We start from the raw sequence: 27,324 nt of genomic DNA, 5'->3' as shown, positions 1-27,324 counted from the left end.
TATATAAAGACAAGAAAATTAATGCTATTATATCAGCAAGACAGATGCAGTTCTCCCACTGGGCTACTGAAAGGTATATTTGGCTTAGTAGATACTGTGAAGTTGTTCATGTAGTCCTTCCATTCCTAGATCCTCTTTTTTCTGCTGTGGTGAACTTCTCAAAGGCTGCTGCTGAATTTCACAGGAGACTTGAACAAGTTGACAAGAAAGAGTAAGTCTGAAAAAAAAGTTATATATGTATAATGTATATATTTACATCTATTTATATACATAAATATATATATTTATATACATCTATATATTTACATTAGGTACCCAGAGTGGAAGTTCTTTATGTCTTCTATTACACAAGGATTCTCTCTGATTAGTGTAGAACAGAGCCCTTGAACTCTGAGTTAGGCAGTGTCTGCTAAGATGAATTGGCAGCTATAAGAATGTTTCCTGTGATTGATAGTATGAGCTGTAGAGCTTATTACTAGTATCAGGTTGTCATTAAAATTACTGTAATACATGGAAAGGCAGGTAGCAATGAAAGTTAGACTTGGACTGAGATCTCTATTTAGACACCTACGATTGAGTGCTGTAGGTGATGCCAGAATTTGTACTTTCAGCACACTTCAAGGAGAGGATGATGCTTCAGAGTATCTGAGATATCTATATGATGCTTTCAAGCCTAAGGGCCCTGCAGGACTCCTGTGCCCTCTGAGTGCAGTGACTGGAGGCCACATATGGTACCAGTTGTGTTTAGGCAGCTGAATGTCATCCTTACTATGTTACTGTATAGATTAAAACAGGACTATGGACATTTGGCTTATGGGTGGACACCAAAATTTAGCTATCTTCATCTTGATGTATATCTCAGCCTTCTTCTCCCCTCTCTTAGGTGGCATCTTTCCAGTGCCATTTAATACTAAGCAAATATATGACACTCTCAGGAAGTTTCCCATTTTATTTTGCATAGTATGAAATCTTGTTGAGTTTTCTAACACAGAAATACCAATGCATTAATATAACATGGATTCAATATCTGCATTTGCCCAACCTCATATTTTTTTGTGAACTGTAGACCACACTTGTCTTTTTTTTTTCTTTTCCTGCCAAAAAAAAAGAGAAGAAAAGTGTTTTAAATGAAACTGGGAAGTCATGTTTCCCCACTGTGTGACATTTCTCCACCTCCCTCTCCTGCAGTTCACTTGCAGTGCGCATCATGAACGATCAGCTGATGCTGTTAGAAAGAGCTTTCACTGATCCTCTGGGCTTGCCAGGAAGGAAGTTTTACAGGTGAGGCTAAAAGTTTCTTGACCTGCTGTCTAAGGCACTGTATTTTTGCAGCTGACTGGTCAGCTGAATTGCTGTATAGTCTCAGGAATTACAGTTCAGCACATTGCTTTAGGTACAATCCAGTGAGTAGTGGACTTTGTTTACAAGCCTTAAGGAGAACTCCTTGGCTACATCAGTCTCATGGAGCCAAATTCCTCTCTTTTTGCTCTCTTTTTATTAGCACAACACCATCATACTCTGCCTTTTACTTGTAGGTGTTCAGTACTACTGCTGTTACAACTTGCTCTTGTGAACATCTGCAAAGTGAGGACTGAGTGGAAAGTGAACTGTATTGAAAAGAAACGTGAAAAGAGGGTAGAGTAGAAGGGAGACAACAATGAGAACAGATGTGTAGTGAGGGTCAGTTGAAGAGAGAAGCTGAGAAGGGAGAGCTTGGGGAGAGTTTGGAGAGACCTTTTGACACAGGACAAAGGCCCCTGAGCTGTGCTGCAGAGCCCCATCTGTCACAGCTTTGGCTGCTTCTATAGGTGCTCCAAAAAGCTTAAACCACTAACTACTATATCCTTTCTAGAAACCCAGTGCTTTTATTAGGAATACCTGACGAGAACCCAGCTTTCAGTGTCAGGCATGTGACCACCTCACTTTGCTCTCAGTATCCCCTTTTTCCCAATGACTGGATATATCTGACTCACTGATGCATGGCTTTCACACCATGCCAGAAGTTCTCGTTCTCAGTTCTTCAGGTAGAACTGAGAATCACACTTCCATCCTCCTAGGATAAACTGTCATTCACACTTTGGGAAGAATGAAATAATTTCTTTCTGGAGTTCTTCTTGTTGGGTGTTAGGTATAATTTAGAGCTGTCTGGGATTTTTAAATTATTATTTCTTACTTGCTTGCATTTATTAATGTAATTTTAATGTTTCTTTTCATTTGGGAGGACTCTTTCACATGCTATAAATGTGCTTCGATACTTCATAGTTAAAATCAAGTTGAGGAGATCTGTAGCTATTCATTATTTAGGAAAAAAACCCACACCAAAAAATAAGATTGGGATTTGTGCCTTTCTGATCCAATATGATTACTTCTTTTCTGAAGAATTGATGCTTTTCTCAAGAATTCACCCACAGATTTTTTTCCTCTCCTTTTAAATTCCCTTCCCAGGTAAGTAATCTGCTGATCATCATGCACTACTTAGTTGTTTTTGAGGTTTCTGTTCCATTTCTCACAACACACCTATAACTAGTTTTATTCCCTGTTCCAGATTGCCAAATTACTTTGACAAGTTTGTTGAGCTCCCATTTTCAAAAAATGTAACATGGTTTTGTTCCTAATTAGACAAATGTGTCATTTCTTCCCAAGGAGAAGGCCACCTGACCTAAATCTGTGCCCTTTCCAATAGATTTTGCTCTTGGGACTGCTCCTGTCCTTTTAAATACCAGTTTCCTGTGTATTTAGTAAGTTCTGATCTTCCTGGGATTCACAGCTGCTCTATATAACACACATACAATGAACACACACCCCAGTAATAGCTTCTTTTGTTTAGTATAATTGCATTTTCCTTCTTTCCCTACAGACATGTTATCTTTGCTCCAAGCAGCCACAACAAATATGCAGGAGAATCCTTCCCAGGAATCTATGATGCCATGTTTGATATCGAAAGCAAAGCTGATCAACATGAAGCCTGGGAAGAAGTGAAGAGGCAGATTTCCATTGCAGCCTTCACTGTGCAGGCAGCAGCAGGAACACTGAAGGAAGTGGCATAAGATGATGGCTTTGAAAACTCCCACAGCAGAGTCTGGCATGCAGAGTTATCAGGCTACTGCAGTGGCCCCATCTCCCCGAGTGCCTGTCCCACCTGAGTCTCCAGCCTCCCAAACTGCATGGCAGGTGAGCAGAGCTCTGTGTGTCAGAGAACTCCTGAGCTAGGAATTGCTGCTTCTCTGGTACTGACAGAACTGTAGCTTTGTGAACAGCCCTGGATGGAAGCAAATCTGGATGTGGGAAGCAGGGGAAGCAGGAACAATCATTTTCTGCTTAAAATTTTCTGAGAGATCTGTCAACTTTGAGGACCCAGTGTTTTGGATGTACAGTTGCAAAAACCATTATTTGCCAAGCTACCTGCAAATTTTGTCTGTAGCAGTGTTCAACAGCACATATTTTGACAGAAAAAATGTAACACTTGGCCTGTCCACTTGTCTTGTTCTGATAATTACTTTTATAATATTAGACACCAAAGGCATCTCTGCATTTCAGAATCTATTCTGCAAGACTGGTGAATGCTCTTTATACTGATTTGCTTTCTTTTCCTTAAAAAAATAAAAAAGTGACCCTCCTACTGATTCCCAAAGCAGTACTGGCCATTCTTGATAATCAGGGAAAGCAGCTGCTTATATAGAGAAATGCAGAAGCATGTTCTCAGTGGAATGCATGTCCATCCCTCTGAAAGTCACTATGCATCTCCTTCCTTTATCTGCACTTTGGAAAATAAAGATTTTGGGGGGTAACCAAAAGCTGACCTCCCTGCTCTTTTTGGCACTTTCTCTTGTTCCAAACCCATGGCAGCTTTTGTTCCTATTTTTTCTGGGCGATCTCTTTCATATTTTTTCTATCTGAAGGAGCTCGAGGACATTGTTACTATTAACATGGGGCTTGAGATAATTCTGTCTTCAACTAAGACCTGAAGAACGTTTCCCAGCAGGAGCTGATTTTGCATTCAAAAAGGAACTGAAATGCATGGGAAGGCCAGTTGTATAAAACTGTTTAATTTGTATAAAAAGGAAAAAAAAAAAAATTCTTGCTTCATTTGCCCATTAGATATAATTCTCATTTACATGCTTTAAAATGAATAAAATTGCTAGAATTTTATGGAATCACTTGTGGGAACTGACACTAACCAATTTTTTCTCTTATGCAAAATATACTACAGTTTTTCTCACAACCATAAATTGCACCAGGCTGTGGGAGTAAAATCCTCTTTGTTTTATGGGGAATAGAACAGATGTGGTACTAAAAAGGACAGAATTAGAGAAGAGGGACAGAGGAGTTGTTCTCATCTCAGATGCCTTGAATTCAAACAAGGGAACAAGAAATTACTTCCCGTGGGAGGTTGTTTTGGGGGATATATGCCACCAAGAAGAGAGGCTTTCACTGGCATCCCCTACAATAAGCCTTCATGAAAGACAAAGAATTGTGTACTTGTGGATGTTGTCCTCATAATTTACTGTTCAACTGCTTTTCACAAGTCAAGCCTTAGGCTCATGAGGAGGAAATTGCACTTCCACAGTCCATGCTTTACCTCTTTTGTTGAGAAATGGAGTGCAAAACTGACCTTGCCAGCCTGCAGATAAGAGACAGTATAAGGAGTAGATGATGCTGGGGCACAGAACAGGTGATTCTCTCCCTCTGCCCTAGTGAGGCTCCACATGGAGTGCTCCTTCCAGCTCTGAGGCCCCAACTTAACAGGGACGTGGGCCTGTTGGAGCAAGTCCAGAAGAGGCCATGAAGATATCAGAGGGCTGGAGTATCTCTCCCATGAGGACAAGACTGAGACAGCTGGGATTGTTCAGCCTAGGAAAGGGAAGGCTCTGGAGAGACCTTGTTTACAGCCTTCCAGTATCTAAAGAAGGCTGGAGAGGGACTGTTTACAGGGACTTGCAGTGATAGGACAAGGGGGAATGGCTTCACACTGGAAGAGGGTGGGTTTAGAGTAGAAGAAATTCTTTACTGTGAGGGTGGTGAGGCACTGGCACAGGTTGCCCAGAGAAGCTGTGGATGCCCCATCCCTGGAAATGTTCAAGGCCAGGCTGGATGGGGCTAGTGGTCTAGTGGAAGGTGTCCCTGCCCATGGCAGGGGGTTGGAACTAGAGGATCTTTAGGGTCCCTTCCAACCCAAACTATTCTATGATCCTATGAACAGTGACTACATTTTTGTGGTTCTCTTTACTTTTACCTAACTGGGGACACTCACAGTTAGTAAGTTCATCTCCACATAGCTGAAGTTATTGCTTAAGGATATCTTGCAATGATGTGACTGATACATCTGGGTTTTTTTCCCTTTCTCCTTCCTGCTCCATCATAACTACATTGACTGCAGTGGGCAGTACTGAATGTGCCCCCAAGGAGGGTTAGGATATCTAGATGGTGGAGAAAACCACTAGTGCTCCTTCCTTATGAGCAGCAGCCAACCTTGGATCTGTCAGTTGTTGCTGCTGTAGCATCATCAGAGTATAAGGCAAACAAGGAGTTTCCACTAGAAAGGAAGCATTTGATGAAACTTGCTTCCTCCTTCATTCACAGAAATGTATAAGGCAGTGAACAAATGTTTCACCAGTAAACACAGTCTTTCAGTGGTAGCTAGCCTTTGAGGTTCTGTACTGTTACCTTGCTGCTGCAAAAGAACATACAATCTCTCCTTGTTTCCCTGAGCAGTTTGGAGCTGTAAGAATAAATTACAGCTCCCAACAGGCTGAGTGCACAGCTGGCATTGATCGCTTTGTTCCTCTTGTCAACTTAATTGATAACTGTGTGAATGTGAGATTCATCATGGCCAGCTACATCCTGAGAAGTATACAAAATAGATTAAATCTATTTCCATTCCTGTCTATTAATTTCTACTGAGGGAAGCGACAGCCAAACACTTATAAATAAGGAAACCAAACCACTTATAAATGGCTTACACTAACTGATTTCCACAAAATCCCTTACTCTTGGTATTGAAAGGATCAGTTACTCAGAGCTCCAATTGCCTTTCCTTCCTCAATGAGTAGGATCTTATGTTCTATAGACAAGCAAATAAGCCTCTGTTCCTCAGTCCAAAGTGTAGCTCTGCCTGCCCTTAATTTTAAAGTGTGGGAAGGGAATTTTTCACACTCTCCTTACAAATGGATAACACTAGATCACCTACTTGGTCCTTCCCCAATTCCATTTGCACAGTTCCTTCACTCAGCCTGGATGAAGCAATCAGTGAATCCTACAGCTGGGAGAAACTGACCATTCAGCCTAGACTGGGGCTGCTGAACAATATGGCAAAATTAAACTTGGATGAACAAAATATCACTTGGATATTTGGGTGGTCAATTGTCTCTTTAGAAAATCAGTTCCAAAGGGCCAGTGCCTGGAAGTTTATTTCAGCCTGGAGACAAACTTTTTTGGCAGGACCTGTTGCATTAGTACAAGAGGTAACAGTTTTAAACTGGAGCAGGGTCAATTTAGATTAGATACAAATAAGATTTTTACAGTGCAGATGGAGAAACACTGGAACAAGTTGCCCAGACTGATGGTAGATGCCCCATCCCTGGAAACATTCAGGGTGAGGGTTCTGAGTAACCTGATCTAGTTGAAGATGGCAATGGGGTTGGAGTAGATGGGCTTTCAAGGTCCCTTCCAACCCAAACCTTTGATCCCATGATTCAGATTCTCTTATGGCTGAAATACCTCTGGTTTGTCTTTGGAAAGAAATCTGTAACACTGGGTGCTGGAATCTCCTGGTGACACTGTGTCAAACTCATCTGGGGACCTCTTCCTGCAGCTGGTAGGAACTGGACATACTCAGCATGACCTGTGTTTTTCCTCTAGTTTCATTCATGGGATTTCCATGTACAGTTAACAGTGCTATTGAAAAAGCTGAATGACGGTGAACATCATGAACTTCCCTATGGCAAAGCAGAGAAGACAACACTTATTAAATGGAATACAGAAATCTTGCTTCTGCTGTTCTAAGCAGAACCAAAGTGCTCTGTTCCTCATTGAACAGCACCTGCTCACAGAAAGTGTCCTTGGAGAAACCAGTAGGAGCTGAATTTAGTCTTTGCTAAGGTAGAAGATTGTTCCCATTACACCACTGAGACTTGTGCCAGTTAGAATCTATGAAGCCAAGGATGCTCCTGCCAGCATCAACACAGTGCTTTTCCTGATGGATCCTGCACCCTTAAACATCTTCTTCAGCTTGGGGAGCTCAAAGAATCTAGGAGGAGGAAGAGGAGGAGGAGTAAGAGTGCTTTGTTAGGCACTTCATGCAGAAGGGCTGGACCTGGTACAAATAAACTCCAAACACATTCCAACCTTTCAGTAAGGGAAAGAACACAAGAGGCAATAATAGAAAAGCATTTCACAGGAGGGTATCAGATAAGAATAGACTTGCTAAGTTCACATGGCACCTTCCCCAGATGTGCTTTGCTAGCTTGCTGACAGTGCAGCTGACATAGTCCTGATGCTGCCATCCACATTGCTTCCAAACTTGGCTGTACTTTTAGAAGTCCCAAGTCACAGTTGCTGACTGTTGTGACAACACACCCTTACGTAACCCGTAAGAAGCAGTTCAGGCAGAGGAAACATGGTCAGCTGTGAACACTGAGCACTGAAAGATTCAGATCTCTCTGAGGTCACTCATCCTATCAGATATTTCTGGAACCAACACCTCCCTACTGAAGCACGGTTTTTGTTTCCTCAGCTCTCTCCCAAGCCGTATTTCCATACTCTCTGCCGGAGCCTGCATGCCTGGACACCTCCTGCCTGTGCTAAAGCTCTCTTCAGCCTGCAGCACACACCAAATTATTCTGGCACTACCCTTGCAGGAGTGTGGGCACTGACAGTAGGGCAGTGCTGCCCACTGCCACAGCAGAGGAGTCAAACACAAACATCCTGCCAGTCTCATTACAGGCAGAAAGAAACACACTTCGTAAGTAAAGACAGGTTCATTATTGGTATGCTTGAAATCATAACTGTGTGATCAAAGAATGATCAGTCTCTATTATAAAAGGAAAAGAAAGAACAAAGCAGTTATAATATTTATGAGCTGTTTATCTTCCTGGGATCTCCACTATTCAGAAGTGCCTCTTCTCCAATCATCCCATGTCTGTGGTTCTCAACACCACATCCCATGCCCCAGTTTTCAAGGCCCCTGCTTGTATCCTTCTGCAACATGGCACTAGAATCAGAAGTATGTTGCTCTACACAGTAAATCTGCTTTAGTTTTAGTGGTTATATAAAACTATGTCTACACCAAGCAACTATAGAATGAGAAACAAGGTAAACCAATTAAGACAATAGTCACCTGGCCATGAGAAAAATTTAACAGCCAAACAAGCAAGAACAAAGCTGCAGGCAGGTTAAAAGAAATTCAGACAAAGCAAGCCTGGCAGGTTCGGGGACCCCGCAGAGCTGGAATGAAGCTTCTGCCATGCTGCCAGCCATGGGAATCCTGTGTTCATTGAACTGCCAGCAGAGATCAGCACTCGGGGACTACTTTGGGGAGGTCACAAATTTTTTAAAGAACAATCATTAAGGACAGCTACTTTCCATAGTCATAGATACACTTAGTGTTCAGTCCTGGTAAACCTGAGAAATGGATGAAACGAGCCCAGCTTTTCTTTCTGTATTTTCAAACCACCCCTGCCCATCTAATTCAGGCTGACTGGACTTTGGTTTTGCAAATATTCCTGTCATCTACAGTCTGATAAAGAACAACTTGCCTGAGGACCAGATATTTATACAGGATTCAGAGTGCAACTGCAGAACTCAGCACTTGCCTCTCAAGCAGCTTTACACTCAAAGCACAATTACCAGAAGAGAAGAAGCTGGAGAAGCTGGCCAAATCTATCAGTTCTCCCACAGCTGCTGCTCAGTCTGCACAAAACTCTATTTACAACTTCAGTGAAGAACACCTGCAATGCATGGAGGAAAAGGGAGGATGTACAATGCTGCAGGTTGCAATATATTCCTGAAGAGTTATGCTTATTTAAGTACCCTCATGGGACAGTTTAAGGTAAAACATATGTGCATTATATAATACAATTGTGAAATAGAAAAACTCATTAAAATTACACATGGTTTAGCTTAAGAATTATCCACTCAGCATTTGGGTATTGCCACTCAACCACACTGAAGTTTTTGGCCACTTTCCATTGTACAAGTCCCAACCATACCCAACTCTTCAAGCAATGTGTGCCAATACAACTGTGTAATAATAAATGAAACAAATTTAATTGGCTGTGTTGTAAAGTAAAATGTTGAGGAAAAATAACAGCAAAAGAAGTGCTGATCAATGCCACGGTGCTCACACAGCAAGGAGACAAACTCTTACAAAAGTATGTGAGAAAACTATGAAACACTGTCAAGTTTAGCAAGTGGGAGTTGTTGCCTTGTATTATCCTTAGCATGTTTTCTCTCAATTATTTTTCTATTAATATGTGAAAATCTTTCTCTTAAAAGCTTATTTTGAACTACATTTCAATATCCTCCATTCATTTTACCAGCCTTCTCTTCTTTACAGTTGTTAATTGCTCTTGGAAAGCACAAGCGTCCCAGTTAAGTTACTAATCCAGTGAAGTAAAACTGGTAACAGAAGAGCTGACAAGCTGCCAGTTCACAAAGCTGCAGTTAAAGAACTTAAAACTACCTCTTTATTGTAGGTTTTGCTCAGGAGTAGACACTCCAAATCTTAACTGCTTTCACTACAGGCAGAACACTTAAATCTTGGGTTTTTATGCATATAATGATATAACCTGATTACAAGGCATTCCCTTAAAAAACCTCTAAAATTAAGTCCCTTGGGGTATAGAAGCACAACTCTGCCTCCTTATACACAAGCCTGATTTCCAATTAAGGAGGAACAAATTAAGTTAAGCACACTGGGCTAGATGCACATTAGGTTAGTTTTCTCCCAAGCATGGAATTCAGCAATAATATTGCAGTATCAATATTTATCATAGGTTTAAATCACATTTCAGAGAACAAGGTTTCTGGACTGAAAGTATTTAATAGATCATTGTAAGGTAACAGCTCTGCCTTCAGGTAGCTTTAAATGAATTTTGTTGCAATGCAGCTTTCATTAAAATTTAACAAGGAACTAATTTTCCAAATACTTGTTTCCAGTAGGTAACAACAGTATTTTATTCAAAAGGATGCTTCCTTTTTTGCTTAACACTCATTTGACACAGTAACCTGTGGATTAGTTGGTAATATCTGTGACAGTATCTTGGTTACCTCTAGTTAAAACATCCACCCAAACTTTGGGAAAACACCAAGTATTTATTACCCTAGAAGATAACAGGATTCAAGAGGTGAACCCTTTTCTACACTGAGTGAATGCCAGAGGTTTTGAAAAGTATCTTTTTTTTATCTGAGCAACAATATCTTCAGCAACTTTAGAAACAGCTGCTGTATCTGGAATAATTCCACTTCCATTAAGTTTGTGACAGCTCAAAATACTTGGACTGAACTATTTCTGTGAATGTGAGAGGCCAACATCTCAGTAACCACACTCAGATTTCTGCAAAACTCACATATCCTGACTGGGCTGTAGCATTAGAAAGCAACAGGCAAAGAAAGGACATACACATGGGGAAAAAGCCCTTGGTGATGCAGTTTCTCTCCTATATAAACTCACACGTGGAAAATGTCCACTTACATTTTATTTCAACAACCCTGTTGCAAACCGACAGGGAAGTTCTCACCCATAACAAAAGAAGTCAAAAACCAACCCCAAATGCAACCAGCATGTAATAAGAATTTTATTGAATACATTTAGAAAAAAACTAGAGCATGAAGACATGAGATTAATTTCTGCGTGTAAGTTTTATGAATGTGCAGGATCAAACAGCCATGCAAAAAGTCATCTCCTCTTCAACTGTAATTCAAGACTCTTATAATGGCAAAAATTATTACCACCCTAAAACAGTGTTCCAGACACATAATTCATTACTTTAAAAAGGATCTCCTTCCTGGACGGAGGTAAAAAAAAATTTGTAGCAAATTGGGAAAGAATAATGATTAACAGGTAAAGTATTTAATCAATACTCATGCCATGTTTAGAGAATGCAAGCCAAAAATGCATCATTATGTAGAATAGGTAGATTTTTTTTCCAAGGCAAAATTCCTAGTAAAACTAATTCCTAAACTAATGAAATGGTGACTTGATAATGTACATGATCCAGAATACCATCCAATGGAAGATTTTTTGTCAGGTTGTATCAGTGCCATGTATGACCTAAGAGTCAGAGTAGCTGAACAGCCCTGTGCTTAAGTGTATTAACATTTAACATAAATTCCAATTTCTCCAAGAAATGTTGTTACAAGATCACAGATTTGTTAAGACTGGAAAAACCTCTAAGATCACAACCACCAAGGCAGCACCACCACTATATGTTCATTAAACCATGTCCTTAAGTGCTATATCCATGTTTTTTGAACACATCCAAGGATGTGCAGACTGCACTGCTTCCCTGGGCAGCCTGTTCTAATGCCTGACAACCCTTTCCATGAAGAGCATTTTTCCTAATATCCAATCTAAACCTCCCCTGGCACAACTTGAGGCCATTTCCTCTCATCCTATCACTTGTTACCTAGGATGTAATGTTAGGGTACAAAATGTGTTATGTTAGGTAGGAAAATGGGCTTATACATGAGGAAAAAGATTAAGATTCTTGTCATAAACTTGTATACTCATGCAATTTTCCATATTATAAAGGGATTGTGAAGGTAAAGTTTTATATGCACCTGGACAGTCAGTTCTGACTTGTGTAACATGCTTGTCTACATGTGTAACACATAAACCCATACTGAAACACACTACAGCTCTTAAACACTTATAAAAATATAGCTAGGCTGTATCAACCCAATCAATTTGATAAATACAGCACAACTTTTGAAAACATGAAAAAAGCATAAATTCAACACCAAGTACTCCTGTTCATCCTGGTTTGCAATTTAGTGTCAGACAGGTGAAAGACTGTGATCAAAAATCACTTTGCTTACTTGACAAATCTTGCTTTTGGGAAAGTATGATTGGTTTAGTACTACAGCTGGCCTTGCCTTCTCTCCACACTTACTAATAAAAGTTACAGCCAAGCCAATATTCCATCAAAGTGTCTACTACCACCATGCATGTCAAGATGTCATTGCATGAAATACCAGGATCACCATTTTCCTTGGTATGTTGAAATCTGTTGTGAGCAACTGCTCAAAACACATAAATTCACTGGTGATACAGATCTTGCAGCTTCAGGATAGAGGCAGACATATGGTTATAAAAAACTGCTAAGAACTGCTGCAGTTAAACAGACAGTTTATGGCAGTCTAGGCCACGTGAAGGTTTATCTTTTTATTTTGAAAAGGATCCCATAGAAACTATGCTATTATTGTAAAATCAATACCTTCTTGCTTCACCAAAGCTGGTGGGGGGGGTTTTATGGGTTCTTTAATTTGTTTGCTTGCTTTTTTAAACAAGGTAAGTTTTAGGTGCGGTTTTACTGCCACTGGTAAGGAGAGACAAAATAGAACATCTGAAGTATCTTTAGTTTTGTGCTGAAAGTATGAACAACAGGAGAAGAGCAGGAGGAATGAATAAAAAGCAAAAAACAGAATTTGGGACCATGTTTAAAGGAGCTTTCTCCCTCCACTTATGGCCAAGGTGACTCAACTACCAGCAGAACGTGGTTTGGAAGGGTGCAACAAGTAGTTACAGGATCCCAAAGCCTGCAGGAGTCACAGCAGATGGTCCATTCATCCACATTTCTCTCCGTTTAGGGTACTAAGGCAGAACATGACTCATTTCAAAACAGAAATTCTGTTTTCCCAAGGAATTCCATTTTCCACGTAGTTCTTTAAAATGGGTTTTACATTATGTAAACCAACTGCATGTGAGGATGCAAATTAAGTGAAAATTATGTTTTCCACATTTTTTAACATATTTAGGATATTTATATATCCATATGGATAGACACATTTGAACTTGCTTGTTAAATAAGAACTTTATTCTGGCATTTAAGCACTACTAATTTTGCTGTCCAAGTTCAGAGTTCTGCACACACAAACACAGATGGCATGCTAGCAGCTACAGCTATCTAGAATTTTTCATCCACTGATGTTCTCAGTGTCATACTAGTAAGTGCCCCACTTGTTGGTTCAGAACACATCAGAAAACATCTGTTCAATTTTCAGAGGACTACTTGGCAGGCACACACTTTATAAACTTGTACCCTATCACTCTGCAGTACCTGACACTTTCAATTAAAAAAAAAGGAAAAAAAAAGGCATTATTAGAGGATAATACAATCTATTCAGCAGATCTTAGAGCTAGAATTTTTAAAAAGGGCCCAAGGGAGTAAGCAACCATGCTCAAACTAAGTGATCGAGGAAAATGGATCTTGAAAAGAAGGCAGAGAAGCACCAAAACAAGTTTTATGTATGTGTGTATATATATATATATATATACATGTTATATTTGTATCACACCGGTGTTACTTTCTTGGTGTTCAGGGATGGTTTCTTTGGTAATGTATTTCCTACTACTTTAAGCATGAAGTAGGACTTCAAGTACTGTTAGAGACAGAAGTCTGAGCTCAAGTCAAATTATACCCATTGGAAAACAGCAAGATTCTTAGAAATCTGTATTTCACTTCAGAATGCCTTTACAACACCCTGTGTTTTTCTTGGCACTATTCCAGGGTTGCCAAGGCTAGTAGGTGAGCATCCATCATTTTCACAGTCCACAAGACCTCTTTACATATATAGGATTAGGCACAATTAATAACAGTGTGCATTTTGTGTTACTATTATAGGAAAACATTTTAATTTCAGCTGCAAGCCAAAATTAAGGAACTATTCCAAGCAGAAAGAAAAAGCAACATTACTGCATGTGTTGCTGCTTGGATAAAAAAAAAAAATCTCATCTTTACAACTATCCTGCTTTCAGCCACATACCTTTACTGATGAACTGAAAACAAAACTAAGGTCTTGATTTCTAATTACCTCAAGAAATACAGTATTTTTTTAAGTATTTTGATTCAAAGGTACAATTACAATTTGAGACAGACATTTTAAAGCATGTTGTTTCTCCTAAGATTTGTCCTGTACATAAATGCAGTTCTTACATTACCATCCTCAGAGTCAAAAGATAATACACATCTATTTGGAAATCATTTTACCAAGACACCTACAGTGTGTCCTGGCTTCTCCTACTAGACATATCCACCTACTTTGAGAAGAGTCTTGAGATTTTCAGTGTTGTAGAATAGGATAGAATATACATTCTAAAGGCTGTCAAATATATACTTTGGCAATTTTATAATAGTTTGCTGTTTGCATACTCTTCACAGTTGAAATGCTAAGTTATCCAGCCATTTCACTGTCCATTTGCTTTTTTATTTACTATTCAAATAGCAAAAGTAAAGGAGTTAAAAAATAAATCCCTTCTTGCCAATTTTTAAAATTTTAACCTGATCTGCTTTGATACATGAAAGACAGCAGGAGTCAGCAAATACTAAAATCCTTGGAATAATACCATTTATTTCATCCCTCCATAGCCAACAGGTATTGAAACAATCCTTCGTTTCAGAACATGGAAGTCTATGAGAGTACAACTTCATATTTCTGTTTATGTAACTTTTTACTCTAGATGTGGAATTGCATGCTAATCAGTTCAAACTCTTGATTTTTGTATCTGCATTACCGTATGCTTCCTAACAGTGTTGAATTTAACACGGGCTACTGAATGCATCCAGTCTAAACAGAACAGCTGAAAAACAAAGACACCCACTGTGAACAGAGAGCATATCTACTGGGATAGTCAGTGCATGGCAGGGAAGGTTGCAAGCAAAGGGCAATAGCTGTTTTACTCCAAACTCCCATGGAGACACTGCATCTAGCATAAACATACCCATGGGAGCAAGAGCAGAAATAACTGTTACCCTTTTAAGTTTACACCCCCATTTACTGTGCGTCAAATTTCTTTCTAGAAGGGAACACATGATCTAGCATTAAAAAAAGAAATCTATATAAAAGTTAAATATTTGATTACAGTAGCAAGTCACCACTTCATCATGGGAAATAACTTGTCTCTTGGAATCGTTATTGATCTGAACCTTCCTGTTTTGGTTGTGTGTTGGATACTGGTAATTCCAGACTTGCCCATAGAAGGGGCTCTGCTTTTCTCATAGTGAGCTCAATCTTTGTAGCAGTCATATTCACGTAACTCCTCTTTACATCGATCACCTGCAACAGAAAAGGTATTTCATGCTTCAATTCAACAGACTGATAGATATTTGGGAATCAAGTTAGGGAGTACCCCATCATTAAATTTCAGTAGATGTTTATGTAGATGAAGACCCCTCTGGTATCTTGAGAAGTCAGCTCTTTCCCATTCCCAAGCTATGGAATGCTTATGGCCTAAACATGTGCCTATGCATATCTAACATATACATTGGCTAACATACATAAGCATGAATTTTCTGCAACACCACTACCATGGTGTTGGGACCAGAAAGGACCTTGGAAGGTCACCTTCTGTGCAAAGCAGCATCCAAATGATGTCACACTGGATCTCCTGGGGCATTATATTTGGATTTAAATGCAGTTACTCAATGTCATGCAACTGAAATTATTTCAACAAACAGAGTAATGAGGAAAACCAAACCATTTTGAAAGAGAGGAAGCTAAAGGCTTATGTTTTGTTTTCCTTCTGGGGTTTTTTGTTTGATTTTTTGTTTCTTTTTAATAGAAAAAAAATTTTTATACTTACTCCCCATAACTTAACACTGCGATGAAACTCCTTTTCTCCTTCAAATACAATATGGATATTTATCTTAACAAGAAAAACAACAGAAGATTAGAAAATTTTATCATGTTAATAAAACATTTGACACCTCAAGCATGTTTAAGCAAAATATACCATGTAAGGGCTAGGATCCTACAATGACCAAAGTAATGAAATTGTCCCTCAGAAACAGAAGTGAGTATCTATTTTAACAGATTCTGATACAGTTGCAGTCAACAGTGGCCACTGGTAGCTTATCAGTTTAGATTAAGAAATCAGAGAAGCATTTTAACATCTGTGTAATATAGTAGCTGTGAAACAGCACACAATGAAGAATGGCACTAAATTCCATTAAGTCAAATACAATTAAATGATGAATCTATAATTATTCACACATACGGTGATGCAAATCCATCACGCTTGGGTTTTAATTATGGAAGTCAAATTAAAGGGGTTTTTTTTGGCATACGGTATTGAGGATTTTAAAAAACCCACACATTAAAGTGCAGATGTCCAAACAGAAGGGAGAAAAAAAGATATACATACTTGAACAAATGCAAATGCCAAGAAAAAGCAGTTACTCAAAAAAGAGTCTTATGCTATCTCTGCCTTGTAAATAAAGCTGAGCAGATTTTCCTAAGTTCAAGTTGCTGATCTTAAGGTAGAGCCTCACCATTGTGCTATTAGCTTCTACGTAGCTCAGATCAGGGACAGAGTTTTTAGCATACACAGAAATAGTCACTTCTCCTCCAGTCTGGTGCCAATCATGCCTGCATGGAACTACTTTCTTACCCTATATAAGGAAAAAGGTACAGAAAAAAGGTACAAGATTAACAGCATAAACTACTTCTAATAGCCAAATGGCATAGCTAATAAAGGACTGTATTTCATCTTCACAGGAGACTGCAAGACTCCACTTGCAACTCTTCTTACTAAGTATTTCAGTATCCGCCCCTTAAACAAACTACAACAAAAAAAGTGTTACTTGGTGGATCAACTTCCTTTCCAAGACTACAGTTAGCCAACAGTTTATGGAAAGGAACTGAATGAAGAAAAACAGTGCCATGACTCCAAGAATGCTTCATATTCCTGCAAAAACATTTGTTACCCTCTGTTCTCTGATGCAGAAAAAAGAAACTGTGGAAAAAAAGCCCTCAAAAGAAAAACATAAAGCTAAAGTAAAAAACCCCTTGTTGAACAGAAGCCCATTATCTCAATACACATACAGTTAATATACACATAGTTTCTTTAAATGTGGGTAAATTCTTTACTCTCTTTTTCTACAGTCTCCTGCTTTAGGCTCACAACTTCAGCTGTTTTTTAATCCCTACTTTCTGCACTTGCAAATAATTCTTGAACAAAAATATAAATCTTCAAAGCAAGCAGCAATTATAAGATTTAAAGGAAGTAAAGGATTTTTGAATTGCTCTAGAATAACTACACTTTTTATCCCTGATGTTTGCAACGTCAAACCCATTTTGCCTCAGCAACAGACAATATATTCATAACAAGAACTTTGTGTTCACCTGTATCCATCCTGTCACCACATAATGTTTTTCAAGTGTTTTGTTCCATTATTATATTCTATAATATTCTTAAAGAATCAAGTATACCTGTACCGCAGATTATTTCACACTCCATTTCTCAGTTTTCCTGCTGTGCACAGTATCCTCCACATTATGTCAGAGGTAGTAATCTGTAATAGCTTAGCTACAGTAATAACTCAATCAAGCTACAAACTGCATTTCAGTATTCAAAACTGAGAGTGGCCAATTACAGAATGCAATCTTAATGCTACTTACTGCATCCTTTTTAGTCCATACGTGTGTTCCTCTTGTGCAGCCTTCTTGAGCTAAAAATGTATTGAAGTCAGAAGTTTTTCTTTTACAACAGCTCCAATACTTCATCCTTGAAAGTTTGCAAAGTAATTAACAAACAATGTTTAGGACACTGTTTACTGTGAACATTTAAGATCTTTCCTTTATGCAATATTACTTTTACTTTTGTATACCCTCTTCAAGCATTGCCATTTTTGTCTGAAGAGGGAATACAGAATAAATCAAGGTAATATCTTCAAAGAAAGCATGAATACACAACAGATTAGTCAAAAAAACCCTGAAGGTAACTAAATACTAACCCTTCACAGAATATAGGTACAAAAATGGAAGTTAGCTGAATACTAACCCTTCATGGAATATAGGTACACCAGAATGGTATATACATACTTCTTCTGTGCTGTGTGGTCCTTCGTATGTCTGGTGGGACAAAGCATTTAAAGTATATTACTGTTACAGGATTTGCAGCAAGGAAAAAAACAAAAAAAAAAACCCCACAACACAAACCAGAAATACTGACCAAAGTACAACAAAGCTTTTGGGTAAATAATCTAGATCTAATGGCTTGTCCTAGCTTCTCGAAGTAACCATTGAACCTTCATTCACAGAACAAAGCCACTGCTAAGAAGCTGTACTTCATGTTAGTTCAATGGCACACATCAATGGTGACACCATCTGTGATTATAAAGGTAACTTTAGATCCTCAGAGATATCCATGTTTAAAATACTCTGAGCATTCAGAGGAAACAATAACTTACCTTGAAAATAAATTAAATTTATCATTCATGAAACACATGAATTCTCAAAAGAAAGTAAAATAAACAATACACAACTTAGCCACTGAATATCAGATCAGTTCTTCCCAACACAAAGACTGCCAAAGTTCTCCTCCCACCAGAGCTTTGATAGGTAATGCAAAATCTGTCAGGTAAAATAGCTATTTAAATCCTAATGTCTCATTTTGCACAACGCAAGGGTGTCAGTGTAACTTTCACTTACAATGACTATGTAATATAATGACTCATTTTGGTGCTGGAAGTGTTAAAACACTGACTTTTTAATTCTTCATTCAGGAAGCATTAACTGATAAGATCAGTAGATGCTTCTGATCTATATACAGATTACCAAGACCAACTCAAGTGTTATCAGTAAGCCACCTCTCACCAATTTTATATTTAATATTTTAAGCTGAAACATGTCAGTAGCATGGCTTTGACAAGCTTACTAATTAGAAGTTCATAACAGGTTTAAAAAAAACCAATCTTAAGAGTTTCTGCAAACAACTCACATTTGTCCATACTAAAGCGTGTTATCAAATGTGCATTTGTTAAACCCAATGGACTTTGTGCCTTTTCCAAATCTACCTCTAGCACACAAAAAACCAAAACTGCTCACTTAATAGCTGAGCAGCTGGATTTAGAGTACAACTGAACCACTTACTTTTGAACAGCCTGCATTTTTACATGCCGTCCCAATCTTGATTTCATCACTATCTTCCTCTGTAAACAGAATATTACAGAAAATAGAAAATGAATTGTGTAACCTACGGAACACTTTGCTTTTATTAAGAATTAAAATGAGCCAAGGAGGAGATTAGAAAAACCTCCCTCTTCAAGCTTCTATTTTCTGTCTGGCATTGAAATCTGCCAGAGAGGTACAAAGAAACACTCTGAACACTGTATTACCTAAGCATCAAATTCTAGGCTCTATATCTTTACACATTTTAAGTGAGGTAAATAAAAAAAAGGTAAAGACAATCATTACAATCACAGGGGAAGAGAACAATTGTTCACCTTGTTCAGTTTTGTAAAACTAAGAATGTAAAAGGCTTCAACTGCTGTCTGTAAATACACACAAGGAAATAATCTGGGTACCATGGAGAAAGAATAGCTAAATTAGTTTGGCACAAGAACAAAAGAGCATAAAATAGCCAAACCGTAGTTGAAATTATAAAGTTTCTTAAGGAGCAATGTAGTTCTGGAACCTAATTCCAAATAAAATGTGGGAGGAAAAAAGAGGAAAAACAGATGAGGGAGAACCAACTAGTCTTCAGAGGAATTTCACCAATTTATGAAGGTTTTATATGATACTGTCTCTGCAGCAATAGGGAGTAAAGTTCATTTCTTGGTAACTCTGTCAGTCACATATTCAGAAATGGATGTTCCCATTACATCCATTCTAACCAGGAAATCTTAGAAAAAACACAGTTCAAATAATGTTAAGGACAATGTACTGCTCCTGACAACTAAGTCTCCATGTTAACCACATTTTAACTGCAATCAAGATTCCCTGGACTGGAAGGTAATTCCCAGATTAAGAACATAATTACATGAAACTATCACTTCAGAAATTACAAGATCAGCATTTCATTTATTTGTGGGACAACTATCATCACATACCTACCTAATCTCCCTGCTTTCTTACCTTTTTTCCCTTCGTTTTCTGATGACAATTTCAGTTTATCAAGAGCTTGTTTCAAGGAAGCTGACACTTTCAGCTGCAAATTTGTCATTGGCTCATCTGGGCTAAAAAAGTCCATGCATTAGTGTCAATTTAATGAAAAAGAATTTATAGAAGACAAAGTAGTAACTTGTAATCTTCCTACAAGGCTCTTCCTTTCAAACCTCCCTTCAGCAAACAAGCTACATCTGTAAACGCCAATCCTTATTGTTTATGAAAAAAGAGACTAGAAACTTAGAAGGCAGTCTTGGCTTTCAACTGGAAATCCTAAATACTCTACAAAAATAAGTCAGAGATACAAAATAATCTAAATACAAGCACCCCAGGATTATTTTTATTAGTTTAAAACACTAAACACAGTTACTAGTGGCATTTTAAGCTATGAGGTTTTAAACCTAAATTTTTACTTCTTGTGGATCTCAGTGCTGAGAGATCCAGTACTTCCTTGTCATAACCAGAATTCTTTTCTCTTATTTTGAAGCTTAAGAAAACATCATCACTGCTACCAAAACCAAGGTCTTCTAAGGTTAATTTCATAATTTCTACATTGTATGAAATGTGCAACACTGAATAACCAAACAAGCTTTAACTTGGCCAACTGACTACAAATTTGGAAAAACTTCAGTTTCATGTACCATACCTTGGCCTTTTAATTGTTTCCAATGGTTTTGGTGCCTGAATTATGTGTTCTTGAAATCTGGGTTTCAGTTCAGCTAGCTCCTTTCGTTCAGAGGTAGTTTTGACTTCTGGTTTAACAGGCTCAGGAGGTTTCTCGCTGTTATGGAGACCCTTTGTACAGCCCTATTGTGGAAAGCATATGTTCATAGATATATATAGATACATGCAGTGTAGTGTGCATTAAAAAGTAACAGAAACTGCAACAAGTTTTCTTGACTCATTTCTTCAACTCCATCTTCTCCCTTAGCCCACTCTAAACACTGGTTGCAAAGGAAATCCTACTGGTAAAGTGGAAAATCTCCTAATTTGGATGTAAGTTAAAAGAAAAATGCATACTTTCTGCAGTCAAGCAAAGCAGCAATAAATGTTGACTTTCCTTCTTTATTAGCAAGTAGTTCTATCGAAACCTATTTAGATAATTTTAATCATTAAATGAAATTGAAAATGAGACTTGACTTCAGCATTATATGAAGAAAAATAGAGCATGTAAGAATTAAGACCGTTTCAACAAAAGCAGGCAAATTTAAAATATATAAGTATACATACCACTTAATCACTATCATTTGATAAGTATAAAAATTGTAAATAATCATGAGTACATACCACAATGCTTAAGAAGTCAGAAAAGTCTGTTGTTCTCCTCTTACAACATGACCAACCCTATAAGCATTTTGGAATAAAAACAACACAGCAATGACTACCAGACTTGACAACAGCAAAATATTAATTATATTCCTTTAAAAGATGTGGCACATCAAGATCAGCAAATGTTTTCTTCCCTATTGTGGATATTATTACCATTTGCATTTTTAAAAGCCACAAAACTCTTCTAGCTTGCTCATACTGCCTTAATCAGAAAAGTTCAGTAAATGTGAGGCAATACTTCCATGACAAGTTAGGTGCCAACTCTGTACAACAGTAAATAGGAATGTTACTTTGTCTCATAAAGTAACATGTAAGCAAAACAAACAAATACTACACCTGAGACCAGGCTCACCCGTGCTCCAACATATAGGCCCTCTTCCAAAAATGATAGATTTTTTTTTCTTTTCTTGAGCACCACTCAAATCTTCCAATTGCTTATTTCCCACCAACAGAGCTGGATATGTGCATTGCACAGCTATCCAACTACATCAATCAAGAGCACTTTTTACTACATAAACCAGAAATTTAATTTTAGAGCAAATTGTCTTGCCACTGTGAATAATATATCTTAGATCTCAAAGAATCTTATTAGAGGCAACAGCTTGACTAATGCACCACAGCTTTGAAAGCTTAAGTGGTGCAACACAATGGGTTTTACGTAGGTGGTTCTAAAATACCCTCAAAATATTAACCATTTCCATGATTGAGGAGACAAATTCACCCTGCTCACCCAGATTATCTAGAACTCATAGCAGGAAGAAAACTGCTCATATGCAATTATGATATATTTTTAATTAGGCCAAGAGATTGGAGAAGGATAACGGGGAAAGCAGTACCTGTTTATAAACAGTGCGTATATAAGAGAAAGAGGGAGCAAATGTAAGTTTTTGAGCTAACTGTATAATTTCTCTCTTTATGATTATGTAGAAGATTTTTGTACTGTGCTATGAGTACAACTATAATTTTGTACAAAACAAATTGCTATAGTCTAAGCAACTGTACAGTATTTGATCTAAGAGCATTTGTCCCAGTTTGCCAGTGGCACACGATGGCCGACTCCAGAGTCAGGTACTGCAATATAAGCAACAGCTCACAGCAAACAGACTGCCCAGCACAAATGCAGAAGCTTTCACAAGGCCAAAAGACATCACATTGCCGGGATGAGATGCACTTTGAGTAGAAGCAGCTCCTTAGTATCAAGGAAAAAAACCACTCACCCCCCTCAAAGCTCAGCTAAACAGCAGTTTGGTGTTCTAAGAGAAGTCACTCAGGCTACATCTATATTAATAGAGTAGAAAGTGCCAGGCTCCATCTTTGGACACCAGATTTCTGACCACACACAGTCAAATTATTAGAATGATTTCCAGTACTGTTTTGGCAGTTGTACCTCAAAGGATTCCCTGTAAGCACTTTGCAGGCATCCAGGAGATCCTGAAGTCATAAAACAGTTTAGCACAAAACCAAGCATGGGCTGTGCAGTTGGCCTGAGCACTGGAGACCAGTCACAGGTATATTTAATTGATCACTGAAGATGGAGCCCAAGAATCCTGGACAGCTGCATAAGAGGCATGGGTGACCAGTCCCAATTTAACCAACATACTCATTTGGCTGATTAAATGAACGTGACTGTTCTTTACAGCAGACAAATGTCACACACACATTAGTGCCCTGGCCACATTAGACCACAAGCAGCTGCTCTGAATTCCAAGCAGGTTAATTAACTGAAAGAGTATGAAAACCTCTCAACAGCTCCACAGTCCTATTTAGAGGACCTAATTAAACTGCTGAGAGACCTAAAGTCAGCCAACCAACAGGAAATAAGTCATCTAGACTTGCATGGCATTTAGACCATATGAGCAGAGTTTTAAATTTCTTCTTCAGGAATGAGTAACTGTGCTTTTCTAATTTTCTGGGGTTGCTCATGATAGGCTAAACATCAGTTTCTGAATACTGAAAGATCTGGAATTAAAAAGAAAAAGCAGCACACTATTTTATGCATATGAAAAAACCAGAAAGATAATACTTAAAAGGACAGTTGCATACTTACTTTGAGAGCATCATGAAAGACAGGCACACCTGGATGGTATGTGCATGAATCTAGAAGACAATTATAATTATTATTAATATTGAGGCATACCAAGAATCTTTATTCATATGATTACAAACCCAGCAAAAATGTCACATTTGCAATTCATGTATGCCATGAGCTGCCCCATTGCCCGAGTGCACATCATTACTCGGAAAAATCCAGACTCCACAGAAAAAGCTCTGTGAGTGCACATATTAAACATAAATAATCAGGACTTTTTTCTTCTTAAGTATTCTACAACACAAACTAGAAAGAAGGTATCTAAGATAAACTACTACTTCCACGTGGAGCAAGTAAACTTTCTATGGACCATCCCTGGCCTCCATCAATAATCAGGCCTTACTGGTAATTTTGCAGAAGTAAAACGGTGACCCTAAGGCTGAACCTGACAGACAGAAAGTACTGGTTTACTGCTTCAAATCCATCTATTTGCACCTGATCAGAGCTTTCTATTGAGAAGCATTCTGTTAAAAAATTCTCTTAATGCAAATAATGAGTTCACAATTTTAAGCATAATTAGCTTGGGTTTTTTTTCAATATTTGTAGTATCCTAGGCCACCTAAGGACTTGAACCCAAAGGTTAGTCTTCCACATGCATAATTTTTACATGTCAATACTATTTATTACTAATTAATTCTGTACAAACACTACACTGAAACACAACCTCCATTAATTAAAGTCTTTATATTCATAGACATTTATCAGCATTACACAGCTGTTCCTTTTTTACTTGTATTCCTTTCACATGTAATAGAATTGCTCTGATTATATAACATCTCACTGACATTACTGCATGGGTAGTATTTTACTGATCTGACTCTAAACACTATCTTCTAGCCTTTAAAATAAACACTTAAAATTAAAAGTGACACAAACACATAATAAGAAGCAAAAGAAAAAAGTGATAAATAACTTTATTGGCAATCTGCCTACAGATATTTAATAGGCAAAAACCCAACTCAAATGTGGTTGTTTTCTTCTTTTTTATAAACGTGTAGATTTTTAGAGAAATCTTGTTTTGTACGACTTGCTTTGATTTTATATTCAGTGCCTAAGTCTAATACACTAATACAGTCTGAGGGACATCAGTTCCCACCTTAACTCAAAAGCACATATTTTGGGATATTGGTCCTTCGGCAAGACTTACAAATATAGACATAAACCTCTATCAATTCCTTCAGTTTCAGAATGAAAAGCTAATACTGGTAAACCTCACAGCAAAATTAAAAAGAAAAAAACCGGTAATTTTGCATAGAGACCAGGACTTCACTGTTAAATTAAATAAAAATATAAGTAGAGGTTATTTTTTTCCAAAAGTATGAAATTATGTCATTAGAAGCATCATGAGATCAAAAATAAACTCTGTTTGTAGCAAAGATTATTTCTGACTCAGAAGACTTAAATGAATACTTCTAATTCTTCATAAGCATTCATCAATAGAGAGGTGCTGTTAATAACTGCAACTGTTTTAGAGACCAGAACCATCTCATAATCAATTAACTCAGCGGTGGCTATGCTCCAGCTCACAAGGCAGACACAGAGAAAGGGTCTGGTCATCCATCTGGCCAAGGGCAGTCCTTTTTCCTTGCTCCCTGGAGCCTGCTCTGCAGCAGGTACATCATGGAGCGAATGACAGCCCACTTGGCTGCTGCCTCCTGAGGGCCCTGCGTGCTCCACGAGAGAAGATGCCAGCACAAGGAGCTCTGCAATGGCTCAGCAGAGCCAGAGGGATTTGTCCACTGAGCACTCTGAGCATTCTCCCTGCTAGAGGACGGCAAAACATCAGCTTGTCTGCACTCACTTCTTGTCTGACAAAAAGAAGGATCCCATCCCACACTAAGTGGGGGAAACTGGAAAATTAGGATACAAGCAGATAAAGGCATATTCTACTTCTGATTTGTATGAGATCAGATTCCAGGCTTTGGTTGCTATCCTACATTTGTCACTGAAAAAAAACAACCCAAAACAAGTTACCTCTCCACTGCTGTTAATAACTTTCGTTCACCAGGAAAACCAAAGTCTTTCAAAGCCATTTTCTCTAACCCTCAGATAATTTTTGGAGACACAAGTACCACAGTTTTTCAGGTCTTTGTCGTTGCTTGTTTGGGACTTTTTTGATGTCAATTTCATAGCGAAACTGATGCTACTGTGCACACACTCCCATCACCTTACTTCTATCATTAAAGGTGAAAGTAGAAATTTGTAGGGGTCACCCAAATGCAAAACCTGGTTCTCTGTAGTGATCTGTGAATAATTACATTTACCTTCAGAACTGCTTAGTCTAGGACACAGTCTAGGACACCCACTACATGTTTCAGTAATTTACTGAAACTAATTTCATCACATGAAATGGTTTTCCCTAGCCCAAGCACCACAGAGTTAGCATATGGCCATGCCAACCTGACCTAGTTTACTGCAACTTGATCACAAACCGTAAAGAAACGATACTTTTATAACGAGTACAGGTCATGAAGTCTTAATAAGAATTTTTTTTTTCTTCTTTTACAATAAATATCCATGTTTGCTTTGCCTTTTGTGGTGGAAGAGATCACTAAATGGAAGCATTCCACAACTGTGCCTGCTTCTCCTGCTACTAATGTTAGCGAGTCCTACTCAACATGCTACCTCCCTCTTTGGAAAGCACTTAGCTCAGAAAAATAAACACATTTTATTGACACGGTTCTAAATCACAGAAAATACACAGGCTAGAACAGGTTAGACTACTTCTAACCCTGGGGGTCACTAAAAATTAAGTTTCTAGAAATTTAACCAACAGTTACTTCATGAACGAGGTGAAGGCAAGCCTTCTGAAAACTCAGATCACTCTTCTGCAGCCTCTGCGGGATTGTGAAAACCAAAATGACAGAGCTTTAAAGATGTTTCACCAGGATACTCAGCACACACAAGAGAAGCACTGCAAGCGCTCAAGGCACTTGGCAAAGTAGACACACGAGTGCCATTCAGACACATTTAAATACCTGCTGCAAGTCCACACACTTGGACTAAAAAAAAAAACCAAAACAAACCCAAACCAACAAACAACAAAAACAAAACAAAACAAAACCAACCAAACAAAAAAAGCCGCTGGTAACCGCGATGTATGCAACACCCACAGAGGCCCTCAGCAGAGAAACCTACGTTGACCTTAAGAAGCTTTAGCACACATGACAGCGATGAGCAGCGCCGGGCCAGCCCCGGCTCCAGACGCGTGTCCCCGGGGCACCCCGCGGGCTGGGTGACAGCCCCGCAGCGCCGCGGGGCCCGGCAGCCGGGCGGGACGGGCTCACACCGCCCCGCAGAGCCCCGGGAGGCCGCCCCCGCTCCCGAGGCACCCGCGCCCCGGCCCCTCCCGCCGCTCTCACCCTCCGTGTTGCTCTCGGGATCGAAGCGCTGCCCGCAGCCCCGGTTGTAGCAGAGCAGCGACATGGCCGCGGCACCTCCTGCCCCGCCGCCCGGGAGAGCCGAGCCCGGCAGTGCACGGCGGAAGGAAGGAGGCACGGAAGGAAGGAAGGAAGGGAGGAAGGAAGCCGAGCAGCAGCACCGGGGGCGGGGCAGCTCCCGCGGCGGAAAGAGCCGGCCGGAGCCTTCCGGAATCTTCACGAAGCTTCGGGGTACGGCGAGAGCGGGCGGGGAGCCGCGCAGGCGCTGCTGCGGGGCCGCGGAATCGCCGAGCGAGTGGGCCTGGAGTGGTGCTGCAGCTGTGGGGGAATGCCCGGCTGCCGCGGGAGAATTTCTGCCGCTTTTTTGCTTTGTTTTGAGTGTTTTTTTGTTGTTGTTGTTGTTGTTGTTTTTTGTTTGTTTGT

At 39.0% G+C, this 27,324-nt stretch overlaps 2 protein-coding genes across 8 annotated transcripts in view; one reads left to right on the top strand and one right to left on the bottom strand.

Annotated features, from left to right (window-relative positions):
- Positions 1–9,426, top strand: part of LOC138110518 (N-acetylated-alpha-linked acidic dipeptidase 2-like) — a 36,906-nt gene extending 27,480 nt beyond the window's left edge. For 3 of the 7 annotated variants that reach the window (XM_069015539.1, XM_069015520.1, XM_069015558.1), the window contains 3 exons: positions 130–211; positions 1,189–1,281; positions 2,858–4,157. In XM_069015539.1, the coding sequence (XP_068871640.1) occupies positions 130–211; positions 1,189–1,281; positions 2,858–3,047 (365 nt within the window). In that variant the 3' untranslated portion in view covers positions 3,048–4,157. Of the gene's footprint in view, positions 1–129; positions 212–611; positions 732–1,188; positions 1,282–2,857; positions 4,158–7,732 lie in introns of those variants that run through there. The other 4 variants (XR_011150973.1, XR_011150974.1, XM_069015568.1 and 1 more) reach the window with 4 other exon arrangements.
- Positions 9,427–10,769: 1,343 nt separating this feature from the next.
- On the bottom strand, positions 10,770–27,075 carry CHORDC1 (cysteine and histidine rich domain containing 1). The gene is made up of 11 exons (XM_069015580.1): positions 26,884–27,075; positions 23,480–23,529; positions 21,391–21,447; positions 20,750–20,910; positions 20,074–20,174; positions 19,090–19,148; positions 17,999–18,069; positions 17,617–17,722; positions 16,488–16,607; positions 15,800–15,862; positions 10,770–15,273 (listed from the first exon to the last, which is right to left on the bottom strand). Exons 1-11 carry the CDS (start codon positions 26,945–26,947, stop codon positions 15,130–15,132), a joined length of 996 nt encoding a protein of 331 aa, XP_068871681.1. The 5' UTR covers positions 26,948–27,075; the 3' UTR covers positions 10,770–15,129.
- Positions 27,076–27,324: the final 249 nt, after the last annotated feature.

The sequence above is a fragment of the Aphelocoma coerulescens genome, chromosome 1 (genome assembly GCF_041296385.1).
Source record: "Aphelocoma coerulescens isolate FSJ_1873_10779 chromosome 1, UR_Acoe_1.0, whole genome shotgun sequence".
Classification (NCBI taxonomy): Eukaryota; Metazoa; Chordata; class Aves; order Passeriformes; family Corvidae; genus Aphelocoma; species Aphelocoma coerulescens.
The sequence above is the reverse complement of the archived record's forward strand: the minus strand, read 5'-3'. Positions and strand labels throughout refer to the sequence as shown.

What these genes read in the sequence shown, in the direction of transcription:
- CHORDC1 (XM_069015580.1), bottom strand. Translation starts at nt 26,947, where the DNA reads ATGTCGCTGCTCTGCTACAACCGGGGCTGCGGGCAGCGCTTCGATCCC. An exon ending in TCTTTCATGATGCTCTCAAA is followed by an intron (nt 21,448 to 23,479) that starts GTAAGTATGCAA and finishes AAATGCTTATAG; the next exon opens with GGTTGGTCATGTTGTAAGAG. An exon ending in TAGAAGCTAATAGCACAATG is followed by an intron (nt 15,863 to 16,487) that starts GTGAGGCTCTAC and finishes TTTCTTGTTAAG; the next exon opens with ATAAATATCCATATTGTATT.